Source organism: Eubalaena glacialis, chromosome 5 (assembly GCF_028564815.1).
Source record: "Eubalaena glacialis isolate mEubGla1 chromosome 5, mEubGla1.1.hap2.+ XY, whole genome shotgun sequence".
Lineage (NCBI taxonomy): Eukaryota > Metazoa > Chordata > Mammalia > Artiodactyla > Balaenidae > Eubalaena > Eubalaena glacialis.
This window is the reverse complement of record NC_083720.1, coordinates 86,287,259-86,301,598: the sequence shown is the minus strand read 5'-3', so window position 1 is coordinate 86,301,598 and position 14,340 is coordinate 86,287,259. Positions and strand designations below refer to the sequence as shown.

At 33.9% G+C, this 14,340-nt stretch overlaps 1 protein-coding gene across 5 annotated transcripts in view; it reads left to right on the top strand.

Moving 5' to 3' along the window:
• EPHA5 (EPH receptor A5) overlaps positions 1-14,340 on the top strand; it is a 336,719-nt gene that overhangs the window by 220,245 nt on the left and 102,134 nt on the right. For all 5 annotated transcript variants that reach the window (XM_061191418.1, XM_061191415.1, XM_061191417.1 and 2 more), the window contains exon 7: positions 10,058-10,217. In XM_061191418.1, the coding sequence (XP_061047401.1) occupies positions 10,058-10,217 (160 nt within the window). The remainder of the gene's footprint in view (positions 1-10,057; positions 10,218-14,340) is intronic.

The following is a 14,340-nucleotide window of genomic DNA, read 5'->3' as shown; positions in this document are numbered from 1 at the left end:
TTATTACTGCATACTAATGCAAAGCTAGGCAAATATATATATATATATATATGTATATATATATCTTTATGAATTATTTTGTAAACATTTTAAGTTTCCAGATTTTTATTGTAATTAAAATTGATTTTAAAAGAAGTTGAGATGCATAATGACATTTTAAAATAACTGTACTATGAAAACTGTATATTTGAATATACATATCTTAGATGAAATAAAGTTCAACAGCGGGAAGACTAAAAGTTTAACAAGTACTTGTTTTCCTGCATAGTTTTTCTTTACCTGAAGCAACTAGCTGGACCAATGAGTTTGTTTTTCTTTTTTATGTCTTTAAGGAAATTGTCCTGATTTTTTTCCCCTTATGAGTAACCTTCGATTGTTTTTACTCTTACTTCCCAGCATATGCATGAGTCTCATACACATAATATTCATTAGGAGCAAGGATTTATCTTTTTTTTTTCTTTTAAGCTGCTGCTTCTGTTAAAACAAGGAGTTACTCAACAAGTGGTGGGGCAGAGTCCTTTTCTATTAATGTTCATTCTAATTAATTTTATCCATGTTGTGGAAATATTTTCTTTATAATTCATGTTTATATTATATTTATTTCAGTAAGATTTGGTTTTACATTTAATATTTAATATTTAAAGCTGTATTAATACATTCTATTATCTGCATAACTGAAAGTAAGAAAAAATGATTTGGGGAAAAATGACTTCTATTCATATTCTCAATAAATGAATAACAAGTTGCCTACCTACATGCTTTTAATGCAGCAACCCTTATATATTATTTTGGGAAAGTTAACTTCTTTTGGTCAATGTTTTCCATTTTACAGAGAAGATACTAATTCCCAGACTTTTTTGCCAAGCAAAATTATTGAGCACACCAATAAAATACACAAAAAGGTTGGGTTTTTTTTAACACTTTAAGAAGGAAAAAAAAAAAAGGATAATGAGCTTTTATACCATGTATTGAGGTGGGGGTCCTGATAGGTTTCCAGAGCTCATTTTGAATCTTCAGAATGATACCACCATTTTATTGGATGGCTCTTGGCCAGACACAGGTGGCAGAGCTTTCCAGGACTCACACATTCGCCAGCTGGCATTTCTGCCTGTGATTGCCCTGCTCTAATAGAGGTCATTGGGCCTCTCTGCTCCTGCATGGTGATGGGCCCATTGCCATCTCTTAATTAAAGACAGAGGCAAAGGGAAGCTGCCCTTTGGCAGGGTGTTTGCCAGCTGGTTCCTTCTTCTGAGGCCCTCCCCTCGCTGCCTGTGAACAGTGTTTGCTAAGCAGCTGGGGAACGTAGCTCATTTGCTCAGCTGGGGCATGAAGGCAGCAAAACCACTACCCTGACCAAGGACTTGGCAACATTTGGTTGTGGGTGTTGAAGATGTGTATATAGGTTTGTGAAATGGAGGACTTTATGAGGATGATTTAAAGGAGTGGATCAGAAGCAAATTTTAGAAGATAATTAGAGGATTCAAAATGTGTATTTATGGGTTTTGATCCCTTAGATATATTCGCTAAGTTTCTTCAATAATATAGTATTCAACTAACTCAGAGAGACAATGTACCATTAGACCCGCGATAAGGAACCACTGAGACATACATAATGTTAATAGATAAATCAGACGGAATGTTGTATAATTTTGTATAATCAACTGATGTTAGATTATACGTTATTTCAAGGAACAGCATTCCAGTTTCCTTGCAATGATTTTTTTTCTATTTTTGACAAAATTATCAATTTCTACTTTTTCAATAGTTAAGAGTTACAATCATGTAAGCTTTAAAATTTTTTTTTCTTTTCAGTAGAAGAATTTGCCATCATGCTATAGGGTAAACTCAAATTTACCTAGAAGCTCTAGTGCTCAGAAGATTGTGCTAGGTGCTATGTACATTATCTCTATCTCTGTGTCCTCACAGAGTCTTGATAAATAATTTCATCCTATTTTAAAGAAGAAAAAAAACTTAGGTTGAGTTGCATACCCACATTTACACACATACTTAGTTAATAACATGGTTGGAATTCTAACGGTGATATTCCTATGCTATTTTTCATTAAAAAAAAATCTTACTTTACATATAAATGTTAATACTTCATGTAAAAAATCCTAATTATATCAAATATACCAGAATCATAACTTCGGTTTTGTCTAGATTTTTCTCATGAACTCAAATTCCCTTTAAACAAAATGCAAATAGTAGCGAACATATATTTTATCATTTTTTACTGAAAATTACTGATTCAATCACAGCCAAACTGGAAAGGATAATATTACTAAGAAAGTCTTACACATTCAGTTATAAACTTGAGTGTACTCAGAGCATCAGTAACTACAATAGTTTATAGAAGCTATTTACCCCTTTTAAAAGGAACACATCAAGAAATTGCCTACTTTTTTTACTGTTCTACCCCTAGCACATAGAAGGGGTAATAGAGTAGACAAGATCAATAAATATTTGTGAGTGAAGAAAATGACTGACATTATTAGGTAAAACTTTATAGAATTTAATTTTCTACTTTAAATTCTTTGAAAACTCTAACAAAATTTCCTAAACACTTTAGAGACTAGGCACTTAAACTAACGTGAGCGTTAAAAAAACAAATATCAATTGTTTATGTAGACTGAATCAGAAAAACCTATTTGGATTAGAATTTAAACCATATCTATCTAGAGAGAAATTTGGATATACATAACCCTAAGAAAATTTTATATGTTTGAACATATTAAATGAGGAATGGTAAACTGCTTTAAGGGAAGAATATTTACACATTGTTTATTTTAGATTGTAGTGGTGGTAGCATAGAATATGGTTAGAAGTTGACTTTGATGTGTCAAATTAGAAAAAAATTGAAATAATAATTATGACAATTAAAACATGTGCTTTACAGTTTAATACATGTTTTCACATGCATTACCTGTTTCATTCTTACAACATCTCTGTGAGGATATCCAGCCTCCAATTTTTATCCCAATTTTACAGATAAGGAAACTGAGGATAAAAGTAAAAATGGGTTTGCTGTGTTTTAGCACGTGATTTCAGTGTTCACACTAAAGGCCCAGCATGACATGCTGTAAACTTCAAAGGACAAGAAGTGTAGTTTGCATTTGTTTTAGTTTTTAATAGCATTATGAACATTAAATAATAACCTTATTCCCTACTAGAGTGTTTGAGAAGTAAATGTTATTTTCTTGTTTTCAATTTTTTTTTTCTCACTAAGGAAAAATAAATCCTTTGCATGTTGTTCCCCTTGGATCTTTTTAAAAACATCAATACATTATTTCTGCTTGTAAAGACAAAATTCCCTGAAATATTTAGAAAATAATGATTTACAGGCATCAATAAGTTATTTTAAGTAAAGGCCAATTCTTAAAAAAGGGGAATAAAATCTCTAACCATAACCTATCTTTAATTCATCCTATAATATCTATCAGAAATTTAATACATGTGAAAAGACCTTAAGGAAAAAACAAGCTTAGCCAAAAATTCACACAGAAAAACATAAGGGAAGAGAAAGTTCAAAGCAGGGAATGTGTATTAAATCTTTATGTATCTAACACTTTATATTCAGAATGGTAACTTCAGAGATAATGAGGAGTTATAGATGGTTTGTCTAGACTTTTGTTAGCAGTCAAAATAGAAATAGTTCCTCTTTGTTTCACTTTCCAAAACTATCTTTTCAGTGACTTTTTCCCCTTCCTCTCCATTCACTACTAACCCAGCCCAAACACATGAAAGTGAAAAAATGAAGTTTTTAAAAAGGAAAAAAATATTTTACTTATGTGAATTTTTTCTTTAAAACTCACTGTTTCGACTTAGTGAGATAAAATTAGAGTTCTCCAGGGAAGTTCACATTCCTTCTCCCAACCCCTAAATATGATTAGAATTCAAATTCAAGGGATTCTGCCAGCAGCCTTCATTTGCGCTGCAACTCTTCCCAGAGTCTCTGACCTGCTGACCTACTATATCAGATTTTGGAATCACCAAGCCTCCACAATCATAGTCTTGGTGCTGCAGCCGGGTGTCAACCCTGAGCCTCTGAGGTGGCAGGGCCGAGCTCAGGACATTGGTCCACCAAAGACCTCCTGGCCCCATGTAATATCAAATGGCAAAAGCTCTCTCAGAGATCTCCATCTCAACGCTAAGATCCAGCTCCACCCAACGACCAGCAAGCTACACTGCAGGACACCCTATGCCAAACAACTAGCAAGACAGGAACACAGACACACCCATTAGCAGAGAGGCTGCCTAAAATCATAATAAGGTCACAGACACCCCAAAACACACCACCGGATGCAGTCAGGCCCACCAGAAAGACAAAATCCAGCCTCATCCACCAGAAAACAGGTACCAGTCCCCTCCACCAGGAAGCCTACACAACACACTGAACGACCCTTACCCACTGGGGACACACACCAAAAACAAGGGGAACTACGAACCTGCAGCTTGCAGAAAGGAGACCCCAAACACAGTAAGTAAGTTAAGCAAAATAAGAAGACAGAGAAATACACAGCAGATGAAGGAGCAAGGTAAAAACCCACCAGATCAAACAAATGAAGAGGAAATAGGCAGTCTACCTGAAAAAGAATTCAGAGTAATGATAGTAAAGATGATCCAAAATCTTGGAAATAGAAATAAAAGAAACGTTTAAGAAGGCCCTAGAAGAACTAAAGAGCAAACAAACAATGATGAAAAACACAATAAATGAAATTAAAAATTCTCTAGAAGGAATCAATAGCAGAATAACTGATGCAGAAGAATGGATAAGTGACCTGGAAGATAAAAAAGTGGCAATAACTACTGCAGAACAGAATAAAGAAAAAAGAATGAAAAGAATAGAAGACAGTCTCAGAGACCTCTGGGACAACATTAAAGGCACCAACATTTGAACTATAGGGGTCCCAGAAGAAGAAGAGAAACAGAAAGGGACTGAGAAAATATTTCAAGAAATTATAGTTCAAAACTTCCCTAACATGGGAAAGGAAATAGTTAATCAAGTCCAGGAGGCGTAGAGAGTCCCATATAGGATAAATCCAAGGAGAAACATGCCAGGACACATATTAATCAAACTATCAAAAATTAAATACAAAGAAAAAATATTAAAAGCAGCAAGGTAAAGCAACAAATAACATACAAGGGAATCCCCATACTGGCAGGACATATTTAAAGTGATGAAAGAGAAAAACCTAAAACTAAGATTACTCTACCCAGCAACAATCTCATTCAGATTTGATGGAGAAATTGAAACCTTCACAGACAAGCAAAAGCTAAGAGAATTCAGCACCACCAAACCAGCTTTACAACAAATCCTAAAGGAACTTGGTTGGCAGCAAACACAAGAGAAGGAAAAGACCTACAATAACAAACCCAAAACAATTAAGAAAATGGTAATAGCAACACACTTATTGATAACTACCTTAAATGTAAATAGATTAAATGCTCCAACCAAAAGACATGAACTGGCTGAATGGATACAAAAACAAGACCCGTATATATGCTGTGTACAAGAGACCCACTTCATACCTAGGGACACATGCAGACTGAAAGTGAGGGGATGGAAAAAGATATTCCATGCAAATGGAAATCAGAAGAAGGCTGGAGTAGCAATTCTCATAACAGACAAAATAGACTCTAAATAAAGACTATTACAAGGCACAAAGAAGGACCCTACATAAAGATCAATAGATCAATCCAATTAATCAATCCATTAACAATTGTAAATATTTATGCACCCAACTTAGGAGCACCTCAATACTTAAGGCAAATGCTAATAGCCATAAAAGGGGAAATCGACAGTAACACAATCATAGTAGGGGACTTTAACACCCCACTTTCACCAGTGGACAGATGATCCAAAATGAAAATAAATAAGGAAACACAAGCTTTAAATGATACATTAAACAATATGGACTTAATTGATATTTATAGGACATTCCATCTAAAATCAATAGTATACACTTTCTTCTCAAGTGCTCATGGAACATTCTCCAGGATAGATCATATCTTGGGTCACAAATCAAGCTTTGGTAAATTTAAGAAAATTGAAATTGTATCAAGTATCTTTTCTGACCACAATGTTATGAGACTAGGTATCAATTACAGGAAGAAATGTGTAAAAATACAAACACATGGAGGCTAAGCAATACACTACTAAATAACCAAGAGATCACTGAAGAAATCAAAGAGGAAATCAAAAAATACCTAGAAACAAATGACAATGAAAACACTATGACTCAAAACCTATGGGATGCCGCAAAGGCAGTTCTAAGAGGGAAGTTTACAGCAATACAATCCTACCTCAAGGAACAAGAACCATCTCAAATAAACAACCTAACCTTAAACCTAAAGCAATTAGAGAAAAAAAGAAGAAAAAAACTCCAAAGTTAGCAGAAGGAAAGAAATCATAAAAATCAGATCAGAAATAAATGAAAAAGAAATGAAGAAAAAAATAGCTAAGATCAATAAAACTAAAAGCTGGTTCTTTGAGAAGATAAAATTGATAAACCACTAGCCAGACCGATCAAGAAAAGAAGGGAGAAGATTCAAATCAATAGAATTAGAAATGAAAAAGGAGAAGTAACAACTGACAGTGCAGAAATACAAAGGATCATGAGAGATTACTACAAGCAACTATATGCCAATAAAATGGACAACCTGGAAGAAATGATCAAATTCTTAGAAAAGCACAACCTCCCGAAACTGAACCAGGAAGAAATAGAGAATATAAACAGACCAATCACAAGCACTGAAATTGAGCCTGTAACTTAAAATCTTCCAATAAACAAAAGCCCAGGACCAGATGGCTTCACAGGCAAATTCTATCAAACATTTAGAGAAGAGGTAACACCTATCCTTTTCAAACTCCTCTGAAATATAGCAGAGGGAGGAACACTCCCAAACTCATTCTACGAGGCCACCATCACCCTGATACCACAACCAGACAAAGATGTCACAAAAAAAGAAAACTACAGACCAATATCACTGATGAACATAGATGCAAAAATCCTCAACAAAACACTAGCAAACAGAATCCAACAGCACATTAAAAGGATCATACACCATGATCAAGTGGGGTTTATCCCAGGAATGCAAGGATTCTTCAATATACGCAAATCAATCAATGTCATACACCATATTAACAAATTGAAGGAGAAAAACCATATGATCATCTCAATAGGTGCAGAAAAAGCTTTTGACAAATTCAACACCCATTTATGATAAAAACTCTCCAGAAAGTAAGCATAGAGGGAACTTACCTCAACATAATAAAGGCCATATAGGACAGACCCACAGCCAATATCGTCCTCAATGGTGAAAATCTGAAACCATTTCCACTAAGATCAGGAACAAGACAAGGCTGCCCACTTTCACAACTATTATTCAACATAGTTTTGGAAGTTTTAGCCACAGCAATAAGAGATGAAAAAGAAATAAAGGGAATCCAAATTGGAAAAGAAGAAGTAAAACTGTCATTGTTTGCAGATGACATGATACTATACATAGAGAGTCCTAAAGATGCTACCAGAAAACTACTAGAGCTAATCAATGAATCTGGTAAACTAGCAGAATACAAAATTAATGCAGAGAAATCTCTTACATACCTATACACTAATGATGAAAAATCTGAAAGAGAAATTAAGGAAACACTCCCATTTACCATTGCAAAAAAAAGAATAAAGTACCTAGGAATAAACCTACCTAAGGAGACAAAAGACCTGTATGCAGAAAACTATGACACTGATGAACGAAATTAAAGATGATACAAACAGATGGGGAGATATACCACGTTCTTGGATTAGAGGAATCAACATTGTGAAAATGACTATACTACACAAAGCAATCTACAGATTTAATGCAATCCCTAGCAAACTACCAATGGCATTTTTCACAGAACTAGAACAAAAAATTTCACAATTTGTATGGAAACACAAAAGACCCCGAATAGCCAAAGCAATCTTGAGAAAGAAAATCGGAGCTGGAGGAATCAGGCTCCCAGACTTCAGACTATACTACAAAGATACAGTAAGCAAGACAGTATGGTACTGGCACAAAAACAGAAACATAGATCAATGGAATAGGATAGAAAGCCCAGAGATAAACCCACACACATATGGTCACCTTATCTTTGATAAAGGAGGCAAGAATATACAATGGAGAAAAGACAGCCTCTTCAATAAGTGGTGCTGGAAAACTGGACAGCTACATGTAAAAAAATGAAATTAGAACACTCCCTAAAACCATACACAAAAATAAACTCAAAATGGATTAAAGACCTAAATGTAAGGCCAGACACTGTAAAACTCTTAGAGGAAAACATAGGCAGAAAACTCTGTGACATAAATCACAGCAAGATCCTTTTTGGCCCACCTCCTAGAGAAATGGAAATAAAAACAAAAATAAACAAATGGGACCTAATGAAACTAAAAGCTTTTGCACAACAAAGGAAACCATAAACAAGATGAAAAGACAACCCTCAGAATTGGAGAAAATATTTGCAAATGAAGCAACTGACAAAGGATTAATCTCCAAAATATACAAGCAGCACATGCAGCTCAATAGCAAAAAAACAAACAATCCATTCCAAAAATGGGCAGAAGATCTAAATAGACATTTCTCCAAAGAAGATATACAGATTGCCAACAAACACATGAAAGGATGCTCAACATCACTAATCATTAGAGAAATGCAAATCAAAACTACAATGAGGTATCACCTCACACCAGTCAGAATGGCCATCATCAAAAAATCTACAAACAATAAATGCTGGAGAGGGTGTGGAGAGAAGGGTATCCTCTTGCACTGTTGGTAGGAATGTAAATTGATACAGCCACTATGGAGAGCAGTATGGAGGTTCCTTAAAAAAATTAAAAATAGAACTACCATATGACCCAGCAATCCCACTACTGGGCATATACCCTGAGAAAACCATAATTCAAAAAGAGTCATGTACCACAATGTTCATTGCAGGGCTATTTACAATAGCCAGGACATGGAAGCAACCTAAGTGTCCATCGACAGATGACTGGATAAAGAAGATATGGCACATACATACAATGGAATATTACTCAGCCATAACAAGAAACGAAATTGAGTTATCTGTAGTGAGGTGGATGGACCTGGAGACTGTCATACAGAGTGAAGTAATTCAGAAAGAGAAAAACAAATACCTCATGCTAACACAAATATATGGAATCTAAAAAAAAAAAAAAGTTCTGAAGAACCTAGGGGCAGGACAGTAATAAAGACCCAGACGTAGAGAATAGAGTTGAGGACACGGGTAGGGGGAAGGGTAAGCTGGGACGGAGTCAGAGAGTGGCATGGACATATGTACACTACCAAATGTAAAATAGATAGCTAGTGGGAAGCAGCCACATAGCACGGGGAGATCAGCTCGGTGCTTTGTGACCACCTAGAGGGGTGGTATAGGGAGGGTGGGAGGGAGACGCAAGAGGGAGGGGATATGGGGATATATGTTTATGTATAGCTGATTCACTTTGTTGTACAGCAGATACTAACACACCATTGTAAAGCAATTATACTCCAATAAAGATGTTAAAAAAATAAAAAATATATAAAATAAAATTAAAAAAGAAATCAAATTCACTAAAGATAAAAGGCATAAGTCTTACCTGGCTGTATATCAGACATTGTCACCTTCCTCTATAAACAAGCAGCATGTTAGTTGCACTCCAATAAATCATTTATGAGTAAAACAAGCACACAATTAGCAATACTAAATTAGAGTCTGTAAAATAGTGTATCTCCTGGAAATTTTATTTTTAAAGTTTACATATCTATTTCTGCCCAAGGCAAGTGTGGCGGATGGGTGGAGAACATATCTTACATCTATGAGTTCTAGAAAACACTTTGAGCTTCTATATAACTAACACAACTAGGATGTGTAGGATTTTGTTTGTAAAATATCATATTTGTACTAATAGCAAATCTATTAGTTTCTGATTTTTTTTTCTTATCTTTGATTCTGTGTTTTGCTGTCATTAATAATTATTTTTTTGACTTCTTTTTATTGCATATACATGTGTAATCCAAGGACCAAGAGACCAGCTATACAATTATCAAATCTAAAGAGACAACTATAACTGCAGAGGGCTTGAAACCAGCTTCAGTATATGTCTTCCAAATTCGAGCACGCACAGCAGCAGGCTATGGTGTCTTCAGTCGAAGATTTGAGTTTGAAACCGTCCCAGTGTGTAAGTCATTTTAATTACTGTCAACTCATGTCTCTGTAATGGTTACCAGAAAAGAGTCAGTGGATCAATACTCTCCCTGGGCATTCTGTCAGTCTCCCGCTTCTTCTCTCTCTCCCAGGCATTACTACTTCAGGTAGGAAGCATCTGTCATGCTATTATGGGAGGTTAGCGGGTTAACACATCGGTCCCCGATCCTCATAGCATTTAGTCTACAGGGAGATGAAACACCAGGAGATCCTTAAGAACTGTTTAAACCTTGCTTTTAAAGACTTTCTTTCCACTGTTGCCATACTTTATTGAATTATTGCCATTTACTTTTTACTTGTTTTATTGAACGATGCTACTAGGCTTAGTCTTTCTATGAAAATTCCACAGGGAACTTTCATTAGTATTGAGTTTGGCAAGAAAATGGTGCTCTAAGGAACCAGTCTGTTTGTTTTGAAAAAAAATCAAAATCTCTGGCAACGTCTCTGAGTGGAGGGTCCGGAAATATTTCTGGAAAACCCTTCTTGTACCTTTCTTTTCATAAAATAGTAAAAATAGCATGAAACTTTTTCTTCTTTAATGTTAAACAAAATATTTAGATTACTTACTTGTACTAAAGCACACATTAAAAGCAGGATTAGGAGAAAGCAATAACTTGCCTTGTTTATAGATGAAAGAACTGACACTATTAATGCCTTGTTATGAAGAAAATAACACAGAGAAGTAGTGTGAAATGTCAAATATGTGTAAATGTATTTGTTTGTACATATACAATACATATATATATATACTTTTTTAAAGTCAAGTTTTGTAAGAATTACTTATTTTTAAATGAAGAAAATAAAATACATGTTTCCTCCCTTTGAATACCAACAAAATGAGAGCTTAATTATCAGATTTACTTTGTAATGATTAGGAGAACTACTAAATTAAAATTTCCATAAACCTATTTAATACAGCTCTTTAGAAAATGAAGATATACTTCTGTTTAAAGCATGTTTAACTGAATTATCTAAAAAATAATTTTTATTACTTTAAAAATAGCTAAGGATGACTTCACTTGATTTTATACAGATTAGGATGCCATGGTGAAAAATGATAAATTATTTTCTTTCCATGCAAGGAAAGTCCCATGTCTGAAGTTTAATTGACATATTGAAATTTAAATATTTAATGCTATTTAGAAAAGTTTTTTTAATAAATGTCATATGAATTAATGTAATTAGTCAGAAAATTTCCATAATATTGGCAATGGATTATTCACTCTCATATGTTGGACCCTGATCTGGATTTATGACAAAATATGTATTATATAAGCTGGCCATCCTAATAGGGCTTGTTTCTATTTATGCTTATGTGCTTTACCAACTCTGGGAACAAAGCCATAGAGTAAATAATATCTCACAATATGCTCAAGTGCTTGGATAATTTTACAAATGAAAAATCTCACTTTAAAAGATTACAAAATTATACTTAGTTTTAGGATGTTGGCATGTTCAGCAACTAGTTTTTCTTCAGACTATTTGATGTTCTTTCCTTTACTTTTGTTTTTAAATAGTAGTTTCTAGGTATGCCAATACCCATCAATCTGATCATTGAGAGAAATAATATGTCATTTGCCATATAATTTTACAAAGTCTCACCTGAAACTTTCTTTTAAATTTTTTCCTACACAACTTCTAGATGGAAAGAAATATCATACAAATATTTTTATTACAAAATCAGATTTTAGTGTTATTGTTAATAGATAATGAAAATATTTTAGGGATGTACTGCCTCAACTTTAGTGTGGAATTTTATTTTTACTTGCTTATGTGTACATGTATTTGAAAACAATTTAAGAATGAATTTTTCTTTGTACCAAGTATCTGTTACATACCAACCCCTTTTGACCTTCATGTAGAAATCTTCTGGATACAATTCAGGAAGAATGTGTTGAGCCCCTGTTATGTGCTTGGCTTTGCTAGACTCTGGAGAAATATACATGAGTAACACGTGGAAACTTCTCTCCTGAGAACAAGAATACAGACTGTTTACTTCTGAAGATTAGAATGTTTGTGTCAAGAACCATTTTAGGATAATAGTTTTGTTCATTATTTTTAAATTTGTCATTAACTCCCTACACATCAAAAGATTTTTCACGCTAGGTACTGTGAGTGACTCAAATAACCTTAAGGCATAATCCCTCCCTTCTCCAGGATTATACTCTAATCCTGGAGAGGATTAGAAGAGTTAAAGGGAGTTAAAGAAGATACACAATTATTATTAAAGTAACACTTCATTTTGTGTTATATACCATTCATTTGACAACTATTTATGCAGTATTTTGTGAAATTACTTCAATTATATTATTGAGCATTATTTACTTAATATTATAATTTAATTCTTCACATACATATATTATTTCCAAAACACAATCTGCAAATACTAGAGTCAAGAATTATGGTATCTTAAACATATTTACATTTTTGCTGTCAAAGCTATTGGCAATTTTCATTTGGTGGGTGACAGTTAACCTGGCTTTAATGAGTCACCATTGTTAAGGAAAGTCTACCTTATCATTCAGGTATATTAGGACAAAAAATTATCTGAAAGTCATTACTTTGAACTTAAACTTTACAAAGAATTTTCCAATTGATTATTCAGTTCATAATTGCATGATATGATATATTGACATATGTTCTTGATTTGCTTAATTTTTTAAACTTATTAATTATTAATTTGTATTATACTTCAGTTACAAAATTGTTATGAAGAACTTTCCTTTTTCATCTACGTTATCTTCTGTGTTAAAAATATAGCCCTAAAACCAAATGCAAATAATAGAAACAAGAATGCAAAATAGTTATTTTAGAAAAACTATTTACCATGAGGATTTAGGTGGAAAATCTCCAGCTTTTTTTCTGTCAGGTTTTAGTTTATGTTTTATAACTGACTGTAACCCACTTTAATTTTGTTGTGCATACTATTAATGTGTTTAAAATTGACCCCTTTTATTATTCCTATTCCCAATGGCGATGATAAAAACATGCCAACAAATAAACCTAGCATGAATGAAACCATCCAGCCAACCTAGCTAGCTCTTTTTCTGTTTTGTTTTTTTTTTCCTTAATATAATTGTCTTGAAACTATGGAAATATCACTGAATCTTTCTTAGTCTCTACTTGCCCAAGATTTACTGAACACATTTGTGTTTCTTTTATGATTTTTTTGTCCTCAATATACTTTCTCTCATCTAATTCTTACCTATTTGATTCAAAAATCTGTATAGCCCAACTGCTAGAATAATGCTATTCTGTTTTTTAAATGAAAATTTTATCAAGATAATTGTAGATTCACATGCAACAATACAGAGAGAGCTCTTGCACACTTTGCTCAGTATCCCCAATGGTAACATTGTGCAAAACTATAGTATAACATCAAAAGCAGGATATTGACATTGATGCAATCCACCAATCTTACATTTCCTTGTACTCCTTTGTGTGTATGTGTGTAGACAGGTATGAATTAAGTTCTGTACAATCGGGTCACTTGTGATGGTTCGTGTATTTACCATCACAGTCAAGATATCGAATAGTGTCAACCTCACAAGGATCTCTGCTGTTGCCCCCCTTTATTTTTTCCCGAGGGATAACCATTTATTTTATTATTTATTTTATTTTATTTTATTTTTGAATTTTATTTTATGTATTTCTTATATAGGAGGTTCTTATTAGTTATCTATTTTATACATATTAGTGTATATATGTCAATCCCAGTCTCCCAATTCATCCGACCACCACCACCCCCACCCCCCATGTCCGCCCGCTTGGTGGCCATACGTTTGTTCTCTACATCTGTGTCTCTATTTCTGCCTTGCAAACCACTTCATCTGTATCATTTTTCAACATTCCACCTATATGTGTTAATATACGACATTTGTTTTTCTCTTTCTGACTTACTTCACTCTGTATGACAGTCTCTAGGTCCACCCAAATCTCTACATATGACCCAATTTCATTCCTTTTTATGCCAGAGTAATATCCCACTGTATATATGTACCACATCTTCTTTATCCATTCATCTGTCAATGGGCATTTAGGTTGCTTCCATGACTTGGCTATTATAAATAGTGCTGCAAAGAACATTGGGGGACATG